The sequence below is a fragment of the Phaseolus vulgaris genome, chromosome 9, assembly GCF_000499845.2.
Source record: "Phaseolus vulgaris cultivar G19833 chromosome 9, P. vulgaris v2.0, whole genome shotgun sequence".
Lineage (NCBI taxonomy): Eukaryota > Viridiplantae > Streptophyta > Magnoliopsida > Fabales > Fabaceae > Phaseolus > Phaseolus vulgaris.
In genome coordinates, this window is record NC_023751.2 from 1,157,723 (window position 1) to 1,172,829 (window position 15,107).

The 15,107-nt window shown below is 33.7% G+C and overlaps 3 protein-coding genes across 3 annotated transcripts; all 3 read left to right on the top strand.

Annotated features, from left to right (window-relative positions):
- Positions 1–1,124: 1,124 nt before the first annotated feature.
- Positions 1,125–5,531, top strand: LOC137820629 (dolichyl-diphosphooligosaccharide--protein glycosyltransferase subunit 1A). Its single transcript, XM_068624802.1, has 10 exons — positions 1,125–1,390; positions 1,846–1,890; positions 2,296–2,933; positions 3,011–3,158; positions 3,242–3,418; positions 3,879–3,947; positions 4,033–4,122; positions 4,570–4,728; positions 4,812–5,036; positions 5,116–5,531. The coding sequence occupies exons 1-10, from the start codon at positions 1,277–1,279 to the stop codon at positions 5,305–5,307; spliced, it is 1,857 nt and encodes a 618-aa protein (XP_068480903.1). The 5' UTR covers positions 1,125–1,276; the 3' UTR covers positions 5,308–5,531.
- A 1,019-nt stretch (positions 5,532–6,550) lies between these two features.
- Positions 6,551–8,635, top strand: LOC137820631 (outer envelope pore protein 21, chloroplastic-like). The gene is made up of 5 exons (XM_068624804.1): positions 6,551–6,849; positions 6,918–6,992; positions 7,075–7,227; positions 7,301–7,399; positions 8,352–8,635. Exons 1-5 carry the CDS (start codon positions 6,757–6,759, stop codon positions 8,433–8,435), a joined length of 504 nt encoding a protein of 167 aa, XP_068480905.1. The 5' UTR covers positions 6,551–6,756; the 3' UTR covers positions 8,436–8,635.
- A 783-nt stretch (positions 8,636–9,418) lies between these two features.
- Positions 9,419–10,346, top strand: LOC137820630 (RING-H2 finger protein ATL80). The gene has a single exon (XM_068624803.1). The coding sequence runs from the start codon at positions 9,512–9,514 to the stop codon at positions 10,067–10,069; it is 558 nt and encodes a 185-aa protein (XP_068480904.1). The 5' UTR covers positions 9,419–9,511; the 3' UTR covers positions 10,070–10,346.
- Positions 10,347–15,107: the final 4,761 nt, after the last annotated feature.

A 15,107-nucleotide genomic window follows, 5' to 3' on the forward strand; every position in this document is an offset into this window, starting at 1 on the left:
GGGCGAGAAGCTGTATATTTTTTTCTTTTGAAATTGTAATGGGACTCATCGTATGCAATTAATTTTAAACGAAATCTTTTATATTATTGGATTATTTTGCTTAAAAAAGCTTTTTTTTAGCAAAAGAGCTTAGAATTAGATGTTATATAGATGGATAAATAAACCATCAATTTCACATTTAAAGTATTACCTTCTCTTCCAAATGAGTCTTAAAATACAAGGAAATTGCGTGAGTAGTGTTTGAAATATTAAAATCAAATTCAGTAATCTTTCATGTAGTAATCGTTTTTTTCAAATCGATTTCTGAATGTTAATTTAATATGACAACTTATGTCCTAAACTGACAGGTATCAATATGTTATTTTGATTTTAACATACTAATCTTTAATTGATAATATTGACATATAAAACTCTAGAAAGATATTTGCAGATATATTAACATCTGACACTGTGAATATTACAAAATTTATTGTAATACAAGTTTTATTTTAACTATATTTATTTATTACTTTTTTAAGAGAGCTTAATAAATTTGCGTTGTCAATGTAATTTTCTTTACGCGGTCAATTAATTAAAAAAAATTAACATTGTTACGAAACAAACTTTATATTGTTAGTGCATGTTTTTTATATATATATATATTTTAATCATAATGTAATTATATATTAGAAATAGTCATTTAAAATATTTGTGTTTGTTGAAGATGAAAATTATTTTATTTTATGTAATACACAAATTAGGTTACCAATTAAAAACATATCTGATAAAACTAAGGATGTCTTACCAAAAATTTAATTTGGTAACACGTATATTTATGCTAATAAAATTTAAACCTAAAACTCCGTAAATTGTATAAATTATAGAAGTTCTTCCTGCAATTTCAATAACTTATACCTTTTTCTAAAGATATTTTACATATTTAAATTAATGATATACATACTATTAAAAATATATAATCCATTAATTATTTTCTTAAAATCCATTTTTATAATGGTTTATTCATATTCTTAATATTACTTTTTAATTAATAATATTATCTCGTGAAACTTGAAATTATGTTGTACTCAAATAATAGGTTCAATTTATTATTTTACTTTTTTTCTATTATTATTATTAACACTAAAAGACAGTGCAAAGTGGTAAATTACTCGCTAACAGTTGGGTTGTTCAACAAAAACATCAGAGTCTTGTGGGCTGTTTGGTCCCAAATGCAGCGAATGAGTTGAAGCAGCAGTGGCAGAAGAAGAAGAGGAAGAAGAAGAAGAAGAAGAAAACAATGAAAAGAGGCATGATGAGCTCGATTCTGTTTCCGATTCTCTTTGCATTTGCCTTTCTGTCTTCGCCCGTCTTCTCTGCTTCGGATCTGATCCTCGCCAAGGTTGACCGTCGTGTAAGTCTCCTCACATTCTGTTTTCCCTTCTCCTTTTAGGGTTTCGATCTCGCATCGTTTGCGCTTTCTCTTTTCTTCACTGCGCATTACAATACGCCGAGCCCCTTAGCACTCCCCATTCTATTGCACTCCCAAGGGTTTCGGTTTCACATTACCGATCAAATTTCATCCGATCTACATTATTACATCTCTTGCCCTATTCTATTTAATATATGCTTATGTTTCATGTCGATTAAGTAATAAAAAAACACGGTTTACACTCGCTGACGCAGAACCAGAAGAATTCATCCCGAGACATGAATGACTTCATTTACTTGCTTGCTCCTTAATTTCCTTTGTAGAATTTGAATTTAGAATTCGGAACTGCTTGTTTTCTTCCGTACCTGTAAATATTAAGTCCTCTGTATCTAATAATTGTGGTGTATGCTTCTTCTGTCAATTTTTTGTGTTTGCAGATTGATCTAACATCACAAGTTGTGCGCATCACTACTTCCCTAAAGGTGCTCAAAAAATCATTAATTTTCTTTCCTTCATCTATTTATTGTAATTTCTTGAGTTTACTTGAGAGTTTTCATTCCATTTGTCTCCAAAACGTTGTAATTTACCTTATTAATGTTTTTCATTTAAACTGAACTGTATGGTAGGTGGGTAAATGACAACTTAACTTCTGGAAGAAGCACAACATGAACTATAGTTTAGAAACTCCGACTAAATAATAAATAGATTTTGGATGTGAATTATTTTTCCTTCTAAATTTGAAAGAAAAAAATTCTTGTTAAAGTCACTAAACAAATATAATTTCTATTAGCTGCCAATTACCATATCTTATCTCCTTTCATTTTCTAATATACTTCTCATTCCTATCATCTTCACTTTATGACACGCTTCCTGTCCATTTTTTGCAGGTGGAGAACACGGGATCTGATGTTGTGTCTGAGATTTTGCTGTCCTTTCCTGAAAACCAGGCAAAACACTTGGCATACTTGAAAGCAACACTTGTCGAAGGGAAGGGAAAAGTAAAAACATCTTCTGGTGTTGGTTTACCCGTTAAAGCTGTCCAACCCAATGATGTACCTCCTGCCTTGACAATTTACTCCGTATCTTTACCAAAGGGGCTTGAGAAGGGACATAGTTTGATGTTAAATGTCTTGGCTGTTTTTACCCACACACTGCAACCATTTCCAGAGAAAATCAACCAGGGTGACATCCAACTTCTACTGTTTCAAGAGAGTGCACAATATCTCTCTCCGTATGTCGTCAATGCCCAATCACTCACTCTTAAGTTGCCTGATGCAAGAATAGAGTCCTATTCAAAACTAGAAAATGCTAAACTTCAGGGATCTGAATTAAAATATGGTCCATATGAGAATCTTCCCCCTTTCTCATTCTTACCAATGGTTATTCACTTTGAGAATAACCAACCCTTTGCTGTTGCTAAAGAGTTAGTGCGGGAGATCGAAATTTCCCATTGGGGCAATGTACAGATCACAGAGCATTACGATATTATTCATGCTGGTGCTCAGAGCAAAGGAGAATTTTCTAGGTATCCTTTTTTTTTCATTCTTAGTTATTTGATTGTTTTGATAGTGTGGCATGTGAATAGCTTCTTTTCTCCTACAGGCTTGACTATCAGACCAGGCCATATTTAAGGGGTGCATCAGCCTTTAGGCGTCTTGTTGCCAAGCTGCCACCAAGAGCTCATTCTGTGTACTACAGGGATGAAATTGGCAACATTTCCACTTCTAGTTTATGGGGTGATTCAAAAAAGGTGGATACGCATTTGATAAAATTTGACTGTGAAATCTTTTTGAAAAGCATTTACCAAAAATAACGATTCTTTAAAAATCACAGACAGAACTGGAGATTGAACCTAGGTACCCTATGTTTGGTGGCTGGAAAACTGCCTTTACTATTGGATATGGCTTGCCACTTCAGGACTTCTTATTCGGATTGGATGGAAAGCGCTTCCTTAATATCACTTTTGGTGCCCCTATCAACGAGTTGGTGATTGACAATCTTTTTGTGAAGGTGACTGAGTTTATTTTGTCTTGACAATATATATTTCTCTTTAGTTTTCATTTTTGTTCGTTGGAAACTTGGAAGGTGATCTTTCAATGGAGAATTTGTTAGTCTGACTTGTGCAACATCACATTTCACTTTTAACTTTTCAAGGTAGGAAGACATATACCAGGGAAAAATAAATTTCTTTATCCGAATATGAATGTATCACAGTCGTCCATGATTAAATAATGATAATATAGTTGTGAATTTTAATTAATTGGTACTGAGTTGTTAACAAGTAACCACTTACTGACATGTGACTTTGTGAATAGTTAATTGATCCTAGACTGGAAATGTTTTTACCAAGAATTCTTTTTTTTTTTTTGCAATATTCCCTATTCTCTATTTCAGTTGTTCTCTGTGTGTTGTAGTATTGCCAGATTGAATAATGGTTACATTACATCTACCCGATGCTTGTAAATTCCAGGTTGTTTTGCCAGAGGGTTCTAAAGACATTTCAGTATCTGTTCCATTTCCTGTGAAAGAAGGGCAGGAGGTATAGCTATATTGGTATCTTCCACCAAAGCATTGCTTTCCATTTCTTGATTAAGCTTTATATTCCTTCCATGTAATTGTTGCAGACGAAGATTTCTCACTTGGATATTGTTGGTAGACCTGTTGTTGTTCTGGAGAAGAACAATGTTGTCCCTGAGCATAATGAGCATTTCCAGGTATTACTGTTGCATCTTTAATGAGGCTAGACGTGCTAACTTTGTAATATCTAGCAACCAAAAACACAGAATGCATTTTCAACTTCGTAGATCCACAAAGGTCATGTTTTCAAGGGTGGTATTAGCATTATTAAGATTCTGAAGAACTGGACAAGAGTAACACAATTTTCTTAAAATTTATTAGGAGAGAAATTAATATCCATGAATCTCATGGACTGCTGGTCACCTCATTGAATTGGTTTTCACTGTCAATATATTTATAATTGGATTTTTTTTGCCAATTTACGTATGACTTGCTTTCATTGTATTATCAAGTATACCCATCATCAGATAGAGACAAAAACTAGGGACAAGGAAATTATGATTTGATTACTTGGTGTGCAATATTTGTTTTCCTTCTGAAAATTTGACTAGGTATACTATTTATTATTATTGTTTGTATTGCAGGTCTACTATAAGTTCAACAGTCTTTCTATGCTCAGGGAGCCTTTGATGTTGATTTCTGGGTTTTTCTTTCTGTTTGTTGCTTGCATTGTCTACTCACATGTAGATATATCAATCTCCAAATCTTCTGCATCTTATTTGGCAAAGCTCCAGTGGGACGAGGTAATCAACTTGTATCATGTATGAATCCAGTATGTGCAGTTGAATGCAGTACTTATATTGTACCCATGTTTTTTGCTATGCAGGTACAAGCAATTACTCAGCTGGTCCACGGTATCATTAACCGTTTCTTAATAGCACATGACAAGCTAGAAACGTCATTGCATGATCTTTCTAGGACCGGAGACGTTCAAGCCTGTAAAGCAACTAGAAAATCAGTAGATAGCTCATTGAAAGAGCTGTCTAAAGAGTTGAAGCAACCATTGGCATTTTTGCAATCTTCTCCACAAGCTGCTCATATATTACCAAAGGTTATCTTATAAATGGTTTCTTCAATGGATTATCTTCTCTCTCGATTTGTGGTTACAGAATTTATATTTTTGTTTTCAGGTGGAGGAACTTGTTACTAAGGAGAGGGAGTTGCAGGAGAAACTTGTATTGAAACACACTACAGTTGTAGACGGCTATGAGAAGAAGTTAGGAGGAAGGGAAATTGAGAATCGGATTGCTTCGTATCAGCAGAAAATTACTGCTTTGAGACGGGAGGTTGATGATCTTATGGACTTGATTGATGAGATATGATAGGTGACTGTGCTGCTCGAGATGATAATATGCCCCATTTTGACCTTGTTTTACTTTATTTAGGTCAGAAGTTTTCTTGCGGTTTGATAATTGCAAAGAGATAAGTGATACTTCTATGGGTCAGATTTTTTTTGCAGACTATTGTCTACCAGTAATTTATAGAACAGTTAGCATAAATATGTTTGACTATTGATCTCGATCTTAATTGTCGCTAATTACATACATTCCTGAATGCTCGTCAATACCCTTATACTCTTTTGTTTGGGAACCGGATCCTCTCTTCTCCACCATTGTGTAAACCGTCGGATGAAATTAAACAAGACACGGCTAGGGTGGGAGAAACCTTGACATGTCCCCCCACCACGAGGAGAATTTTGTGGTTCTCGGTGGTTGAGGTACGGATGAAAAACTTCAGCGGCTTTTGCTTCCTGGAACCAATAAATTTGAACTTGTGTCCTATCATTTTTTAGAAATCCTAGAGTTGTCCTTTATTCTGCAATTTGAAATTTGAAAAAATACATTTTAGAAAACAAAATCCTAAATATATGTTTTTGCGTTACAGAAATGAATTTCAAAAATGGTTCCGAAAAAACTTAATCATGAAAGGTGTTCCAGAAGCTCAAATCCAGAATTGTATTTTGGGAAATCCAAACTACATTCTCACTTTTACTTAAAAGGTAAAGAAGACATTTTTATCATTTTGTGTTTATTGGGTGCAGAAAGCAAAAGTCAAGTTTAGCCATGGAGTGGATGGTTCGTGGATCGTCGAAAATTGCTCCAATAAAGATGCACGTACAGTTGAGGCTTTGGTTGAATAAAAAAGCTAGGAACAAATAAGGAAAAATGAAAGAAAAAGTGAAAAACCAACAAAAATAAACCCTACCACCATCAAATTAAAAAGAAAAATATCCAATGGTCACTAAGCCATCTCCCACTGTGGGAGACTTCCCTACTTTTCCCACCCCCAGCAGAAGTCGTGAAACAAATGGTTAAGTGTATTCAAATGTCGAAGAGGGTGTTGATTAAATAAAGTAAATGGAACCTCCTTTTTTTAAAAAAATAATCTCTTATAAATTTTGGAAACAACTTATTTTTTCTTGGAGAAATTCGAGTTAAAGGTGAAGTGTATTCAAATGTTAATTTATTTATAGAAGATTACAAGCAAACTAATCTAACCAATCGTATTGTGAACGTGGCTAGTCTGATCGTATATAACATTTTATTTGGATGAGAAAGGAGTTGAGAGAGAGTAGTAAAATAAAATATGATGTTAATGAATAAAAGAAAAGAAAAGCAGTAATGGTTGGGCTTATGTGGCATGAAAATGGAGTGAAAGGGCCCATGCAGAAAAAAAAAGGAGGAAAACAGAATCCTAGGGTTGTTGTTGTATCTAATAGCTAAAGTTGGAGTTAGTTGAGTGAAGATATAGTAGTTTTATCAGGAAAGAAAATGGAGACCTCTCTGAGATATGGAGAAGATTCCAAAGCTCTACGAATCCATGCGAAGGAAAAACTCCGAATCGACTCCAACACCTACTTCCAGGTAATCCATCTCACTCACCAAATTTCTTCTCTCCCTTGTCTAATTTTACACCTCTCCTTCTCTCCCAGGTGCACGGAGAACTTGACACAAAACTTGGACAACCAACTTCCTCCAGTGCCCTCATCAGACATATCTATCCCAATGTGACTCTTCCTTTTCTCTTCATCCCCCGCCCTAAACCCTATCTCGCATTATCTATTCATATTCCCTCTCACTCTTTTGCAGTTATCGGCAACCCTTGGCGTTGGATTGCGTTACGATAAGCGTGAAAAGTTGCGCTACACAGTCAATGCCAAGAAAACCTTTCCTGTCACACTTGACGGCTTTCTCAATTTTAAAATCAAAGGAGGATGCGATGTTGACAAGGACTTTAAAGAGGTTTTCTCTAATCTTACCTTTCAATTCCTCATTTCCTTTTTCCTTCAAATGCTTAATTCTTTTTCTTTTCCAGCGCAAGTCCAGAGGAGCTGCCGAGTTTTCCTGGAACCTCTTCAATTTTCAGAAGGATCAAGATATTAGACTTAGACTTGGATACGAAATTTTTGAACAGGTTCTCCTTTCTCCTTCCAATTACTTTCCTCATGTCATTATGTTTTCTGTCTGTCTTCAGGGATTTTTTTTGTGAGCCCAATGAATTCACTTAACATTTTCCCTTCCCCACCCCTAGATGAAGAGAAATCCCTTTTCTGCCACTATTTTTTTTCCATCATTCTCTCAATCTCATTGCAGTTATTGTTGGATTTGGGTTTCTTGATTCTGTATGAAACTGATGAGTTGGAACTGGATTGAACTGTATTTAGTAAAAATAATTAGCTGCAAGGCCCATGATATTGACACTGCAGCCCAATTAAGGAGGCCTGCCTTCACCTATATGTCTAGAATATTCTCACTGCATTGATATCTAGAATATCAACACTAGTTTGTTAGAACTGGCATTCGTTTACGATTATTCCTTTTTCCTATATCTCCTTAGTTACCTACAAGCGCACAAGGCATTGTATTGAATCCATGTGTTCTGTCGAGATTGAATGGAAAGGGGAAGAATCATTTTATTAGAATTTGTTCTGTTCTGTTAGTTAAGTAACCATGATTTAAGCCTAGATATCAAATGTGACTGCAGCTGTGTGTTAGTGCTTAAGCATTTTACCAAAAGCCAACAAGTGTATTAAAGTCGAAGTCATGTCCAATTTATACGGAACAATGGATGCATGTGTTTTAGTGGGAAATAGGTTTATTTAACTCCCATTAATTTAGTTCGGGTACAAAAATAGTAAAATTACTGTAGTTTGTTGTTGATGTTTCATCTGGTAGCAACCCAATGGTTTTCTGGAATTAGAAAGTTAGCATAATCCGTGAAGCTGCAATTGGTGTCATTTTGTCAAAGATATTTTTGATATTTAATGATGTAGTTCTGTGTACCATTCCCCAATTTTGGCATGCTGTTATATTATTCATGATGCCTTTTCTTAATGCTACATTCCATGTTGAAACTCTTGTTTCAGGTTCCTTACCTGCAGATTAGGGAGAATAATTGGACAATAAATGCCGATTACAAAGGTAGATGGAACGTGAGATATGACTTGTGAGAAGTGCAGAGAGCTTTTTCTGTATTCATCTTCTGCTTGTCATTTTTTGTAGACGTGTTCTGTTTCTCGCCCTAACCTTAAGCCTGCCTTATAAAAGGGACCATTCATAAATTTATGTTTAGTCATGCGCATTACTTTGCAGGAACTAAAGTGATTTGTTGAATATGAAGTTCGCGTATTATTTAATATTTATTTTACAATTTGTGTTGAAATTAAATTCTTCACTGCGTCTGTAAGATGTCATCAGCTGAAATTGGATGAGTTCACCTGTATTATTAAAGCGATAAAGAAATAGATGTATAAATTGATAAAGACTTTTAGGGAAAAAAGTTGGGAAATAAATCAAAATTCTTTCTTTAAGATTATTTTATATACTTCTAACATTTAAAAGTTGAGATGTAAAGTAGATTTATCTCGTAATGATTAATTTTGCTTTTTAATTTTTTTTCTGCAACTTTTTTGACAAAATGCTAAATTAGATTATCCAATAGTGATTTCCAGGGTGACATAAGATGATTGTGCCTTAAAGTCAAAGTCATTTATGCGTTTTTGCCGTGGGATTGCTGTTAAAGAATTGAAAAGGAGAGGGTGTGTAACACAGTACGAGTTCAAAATAAAAATTATTGCTAATGAGATTTTTAAGATGATTATTATAAAGGTTAATAAAGTTATGATATATGGTTTTTATGATTATATGAGTGTAATCATATTATAGGGTAAAATTATGTTATATTATTATTATATAATTTATTTTCTCGTCCCAATATAATTTTATTCATAAATTTTATCAATTTAATTGTTGTTAATGCAGGTTTCTTGTATGTACTTAATTTATATATAATATTTTTAATTCAGTCTTTATGTTTGAATGGAGGTAATTTGAAGTGGTAATGAAATTGAAATGAATTGGTGAAGTAAAAATAAAGGAGTGGGAGGAATAAGAATAGTTGGAAGGGAATATAGTTATAAATACGATACGAAGAGAGGTGTAGCGCAGTAGTAGTTAGTTATAGTGTAAGTCCAACCAAAGAAACCCAAAACTTGAAACGCACTCTTTTCCGTCTCTCTCCAAACACATGACTCGTCCCTTCAGATATTTAGGCGAGAGCAAGTCGTCTGACGACTCCTCCGCCGTTGTCGACTCCGACTTCGTCGTTATCCTCGCCGCCCTCCTCTGCGCGCTCATCTGCGTCCTTGGCCTCGTCGCCGTCGCGCGCTGCGGCTGTCTCCGCCGCCTCCGCTTCTCTTCTGCCTCCACTCCCCAGCCTCCTCCCGCCGCCGCCAACAAAGGCGTCAAGAAGAAGGTTCTCCGCTCCCTCCCCAAGCTCACCGCCAACGCCGAATCCGCCGTTAAATTCGCCGATTGCGCTATATGCCTCTCGGAGTTCGCCGCCGGAGACGAAATCCGAGTGCTGCCTCAGTGCGGACATGGATTCCACGTCAGCTGCATCGACGGCTGGCTCAGATCGCACTCTTCGTGTCCGTCGTGCCGTCAGATTCTGGTGATTTCTCGGTGTGACAAGTGCGGTGGGATCCCTGCTCCGTCGAGCTCAAGCTCCGCTCCCCCGCCGCAGCCGGAATCTGAGGCCAGATTCAAGGTAAGGGAGGATAACGGCAATAGGTTCTTGCCTTAAGTTAATTCTATTAACTCTAAATTCATGGATCCTTTTCTTATAAAATATATATAATATATATTGTCTATATATATAGTATGTATAATGTATAATATGAAATAGCTGCTCGTGTGTAGTTTTTTTAAATTTTGTTAGGAATTAGTTCAGTAGTGTCAGATTGATATGGTTAGGACTGTAACTATCAGTTGTATTATTGCATTTGTGCGCTCCCAGGGCAATTGTGTGATATCTTATTCTCTGCAACCTGCATCAGTATAGTTGAATCCGGTTTTTTAAATTTTCCCTGGTTAGATCGGACTTCGTTATCTCCTACATGTTATGGCACAGTCGTTGTCTCATTTTTTCTCCATGAAAATGTAGAGAAAACTGGTTCCAGAAGGCGTCAATTCCTCCGCCATTTTATCTTTTCAACTAACAGACCTCTGGTGTTGTGTTCAATTTTTTTATATACCGTGTTTTGTGAGTGTGTGAACTAGAACGTGGTATTTTTTTAATTTTTCAAAAACACTATAAAAAACTTAGCTAGAAGAGAGATTTCAAAAGGTGAAATGTTCATTTTTAATATAATTAAAATTAATAATAAATATATTTGAATCAGAAAATGAGGACAGAGAGAGTTTCTTTAACACATGTATTTTAATTGAAAAATAATACTTTACGTTATATAAAATAAATATTTGCTTTATTTAATTAAATTTTATAATAAATAAATTGGTAGTCTTAGCCTCAAGTACAAGTAAGAATAATGATAAAATATTCAAAAACATAGAAATAGGGAAATAGGTTGTTTGAAAGGTATTTTATTTTGCTGCATACTAAATTTTATGATTTAGTGATCGAGGAAGAAAATTATATGATTTATAAAAAGACAATATCTAAATGTATCCATTTTAAATTATAGAGATGTTGATACTTTTTCTTTATTAATTTGAGTGTAATATAATTATAAAAAAATAAATGAGGTAATTTGAAATGAAATAAAGTGAATAATGAAATTAGTTTTGATGTGTTTAAGTAGTGATCCAAAATAAGGGTTGGGTGGGATGAGAAAAGAAATGAAATTAATTAGAGAAGAGAATAGAAGAAAATGTGAGGTGTGAAGTGGAAAGGAAAGGTATGGAAAGTGGAACATAAAGCACACATGTTTAATAATGCCAATGCCCTCACTCCACTCTTATTTACATTCTTTTCTACTTTTCTTTCCTCTTTTCTCTTTTCACCCTACCACTTTCACCACCCAAACCCATTTTCATACCAAACGTTCTGCTACTAATTCATTTTAAACAACATTACATATAATCTTAAAATTAATGTTATTCATAATTTTATCATATAGTTCTTTTTTCACATACCAGACTATTTAAATTAATCGTATAAAATATATTGGTTGGGTTTATCTTCCCTATAAAATAAAATGTTAACAGAAACACAAATACTTTCGAGTTTGTGTATCCCTATTTTTTACTTTTTTTTATTATTATTATTATAATTATATTATGTGTATTTGTATTTTTTAAATATCACTAAGAAAAAAATAAGATAGAAACATTTTTTCTAGTAAATCACTAGTTTTGATTTTTTACTAATATAAAACTAAAAAAGAAGAATATAATAATGAAAATAAAAATAAGATGAGAAACTCCACCAACAAATCCTAAGAAAATATCTATTTTCTACTCATTTTCCTATTCTCCACAACAATATCATATTCGGAACACATTCATCTTCTCCGTCGACGTCCACATCAGCAATGACATTAAGATAACTCTACTTGTGCAAAAATCTGAATGTTCAAGTAACAGTTTGGGATATTCTGCTATTTTATCTTCTTTCTCTTCTGTAAATAATTTTTACGGTTTACATTCATTTTTTGATGTTTCTTTCTTCTTGTTTGTGGAGTTAAAGTAACGGTCATTAAACCACCTTTCAATTCAAAGTTTTATTTGACTCATTCTTTTCAAATAAATGTAGTGCAAAACAGTTTCTTTCAAAATCAATATTAACTCTTTTTTTAGTTTTAAATTTAAGTAATTATAAAATGATGAAACAATCAAAATAAAATAATAAAATGAAATATTGATATAAGGATAAAATAGAAATAAATTTGTGTAGAACCAAAAATCGTTATAATGAAAAATCTTTTTATATATAGATATAGATTAACTGAATTTAAACTACGTATTTTATAATATATATTTAATTTTATCCTAATTTTAATTTGTTGATTTTTAATCAACAATTATAACTGTACTTTATCTCTTAATTACGTTTAGGGGTGATAAAGTGAGGCGGGTCGTGCGGGTTGACCTACACTAAAAAATGTGGGGCGGGTTGACGTTTTCAACCCGCTGACCCGAATTAGTTTGCCCCGCATAACTCGCGGCCCATGCGGGCCAGCAGCGGGGCGAGCTGGCCCGCTAGTCTGCAAATAAAAAATAAAAAAATTAATTGACTTGACAACAATGATCCAGTAGAGGAGTGACAACTTTGAGTGAAAGAAAATTAAGTTTTCACTCAAAACACGAAGCAGTTACGTTGTTCCAAAAAACGCACATAATACACGACGCACTCTCCTTTGCAGCATCGCCACTCGCTCCGCTTGCGATTCTGCTACTGTCGATCTGCTGCTGCCACCGATACTGCCTCCACTCCTCCTCTACATTAAAAAAAAAAGCAGGCCGCCTCGCAAGTCCGCATTTTGTATGCGGGACGGGCCAACCCAATCACATTTTGTGGACCTAAGCGGGACGGAGGGACGGGCCGACCCGCTTTGTCACCCCTAATTACTTTAGTTATTTTACCACTTGGTGATCTAATTATTGTAAATTTTATATAAATTTATTAAATTGCGATGATTTTCTTTTAATATTAAATATTGGAATATGTTGTAACATTAGTGTCAGTCTATTATCAATTAATTAATAATATCTATAAGTTTGAACTTGAATGTGATATGTGGAATTAATTGAATTCCGAGGATTCATGGCCACTAAGGACTTAAGACGAATGAATTAATGAATGTGTTATTTAAAATCACACACAATAGGAATAGGTATCACAATAATCCTCGTTTTGTGGGTTGCATTCAATATTCAGATATATGATAAAGATGCAATTAATTGCACATTGGTTGGACCAAAATTGGTCAAGTCTACTACCCACCACATGCTCCCAACTTTTTTTTTTATTTCTAATCAATTTCTTAATTTTATTTATAACTATAAAACTAAAAACTGAAAATAAGAAACCAGTTTAATAATCACGTATTGTCATAATAACGAGTTTATTATATTTTTATCAAATAAAAAAGATTATTATTGTAATTATTATAAAAAATGAGCAGACTTATTAGAGAAAGCAGTGCTTGTTTGACTCTGTAATGTAAAGGAAATATTGTTCATGGTATGAACTAGACAGATAACATTTTTTATTACATGAATCCATACGTATCTTAACTTTAACCATGTTTATGGGTGTGTTTGTGTTATTTTAAATTTATGGAGATTGTGGTGGTGGTTTTGCACACACCACACTTCCACAACCAGAGGTCACAAAAGACCTCTCTGGTAAATGAAAGGCCACAAGTGGATGGAGTGAAGATTGAGGCAAAGTCAATTCCATGCAGGAAAATTCTTGAGTGCTATTTTAGTGCTACCTTAGCCTACCAAATCAGACTCCTTTCGGTTGACTTTTTCTTTTATGCCATTGAAATTAGACCACCACATTATAGATGGATGTAATGGTGAATGTTTCTAAAACAGATTCAACACCCAAATCCATGTGTGGAACAGTTTCTGCACCATTTATGTTCACCTCTTCACTCCATAATGCAACTCATTCTTGTGTCTTTTTATCAAATGTCTAAAGTTTTTTTACATTGTTATAACTCATTATCAGTAAGACTAATTCAAATGTCTAATAATGTAATCTTTGGTTCTTTGATTATATTAATGTTCAATATGATGTAAAGGTAGAACACAGCAACAACATGAATACTCGGTGTGTCTTGTATATCAAGAATCATTATTGTTCTTACTAGGAAAATGAGACCTAGAGAACTATTGAAAGATTTTGTCTTCTTCCTTTCTTCGAGCAGGTTGTTAGAGTCTCGTTGTGATTCTTCTCGCCAGGTGTCGGTCTCTCAGTCTCATGGGGATGCCGAATGGAAGATACCTGCAGAAGACACTCTGACGCTCAAGTCAACAAAAAAGGGTATTTGGTACTCGGAGGTGTACACTATTTATATTATTTTAATGAGCTTACCTTATTGGGTATGATTAGTGGAATGGTAGTTTAACTTCACTGACCTTGGTTTGAACATTAAATGAATTTAAGTATGTCGATCAGGAAGATCGAACTATGGTAATGACCGGTCAGTCCATACTAGTAAAATTATATTTTTTCTTTCAATATAAAAAAAGAAAGAAAAAAAAATGCATAAGAGAAAAAGTAAAATTCTTGTTATTAATGTGTTGACAACATTGCATTATATTAGGACTAAAAAAAAAAAATTAAAGTAAAATAATTTTAAATCAAATCACAATGGTAAATTGATGTTTTTAAATATGCAGTTACCAAATTAATATTTTTTTTAAAAATATTATTAGAATTTTAACTTTGATGAATTAAAAAAAAACAATATAACATACGTTAAAGAAAGGTTTTACTTGATGTGTCATATATATTCCTTTTCTTATTTTCGTTCACCTTTTTCTTTAACATTTCGTTCTCAAACACTTCCACTGCCGTGATTGCTTTCACATCATAACACTCCTTGTCAAGAATATATATGTTGAAATTTATCAACAAAGATTTTATATTAGAATCACAACACTCGAATCTTATAAGTCTGCTAATAAAATATAATATTTAAAATTGAGTTCAATTTTTTCAATAATTAAAAGAAATATGAATTAAATTATAAATTTGGATAGTAGAAGTGTGTGTTGAAGAGGGTGTAGTTTGGTTTTGTTCCAATTAGAGGATTGGAAATTTGATGCTCTTCCAACAGCACTATGCACTAGAAAAATAGAGAATA

What these genes read in the sequence shown, in the direction of transcription:
- LOC137820629 (XM_068624802.1), top strand. Translation starts at nt 1,277, where the DNA reads ATGAAAAGAGGCATGATGAGCTCGATTCTGTTTCCGATTCTCTTTGCA. An exon ending in AGCATAATGAGCATTTCCAG is followed by an intron (nt 4,123 to 4,569) that starts GTATTACTGTTG and finishes TTTGTATTGCAG; the next exon opens with GTCTACTATAAGTTCAACAG. An exon ending in CTGCTCATATATTACCAAAG is followed by an intron (nt 5,037 to 5,115) that starts GTTATCTTATAA and finishes TTTTGTTTTCAG; the next exon opens with GTGGAGGAACTTGTTACTAA.
- LOC137820631 (XM_068624804.1), top strand. Translation starts at nt 6,757, where the DNA reads ATGGAGACCTCTCTGAGATATGGAGAAGATTCCAAAGCTCTACGAATC. An exon ending in ACTCCAACACCTACTTCCAG is followed by an intron (nt 6,850 to 6,917) that starts GTAATCCATCTC and finishes CTTCTCTCCCAG; the next exon opens with GTGCACGGAGAACTTGACAC. An exon ending in TTGACAAGGACTTTAAAGAG is followed by an intron (nt 7,228 to 7,300) that starts GTTTTCTCTAAT and finishes TTTCTTTTCCAG; the next exon opens with CGCAAGTCCAGAGGAGCTGC.
- LOC137820630 (XM_068624803.1), top strand. Translation starts at nt 9,512, where the DNA reads ATGACTCGTCCCTTCAGATATTTAGGCGAGAGCAAGTCGTCTGACGAC.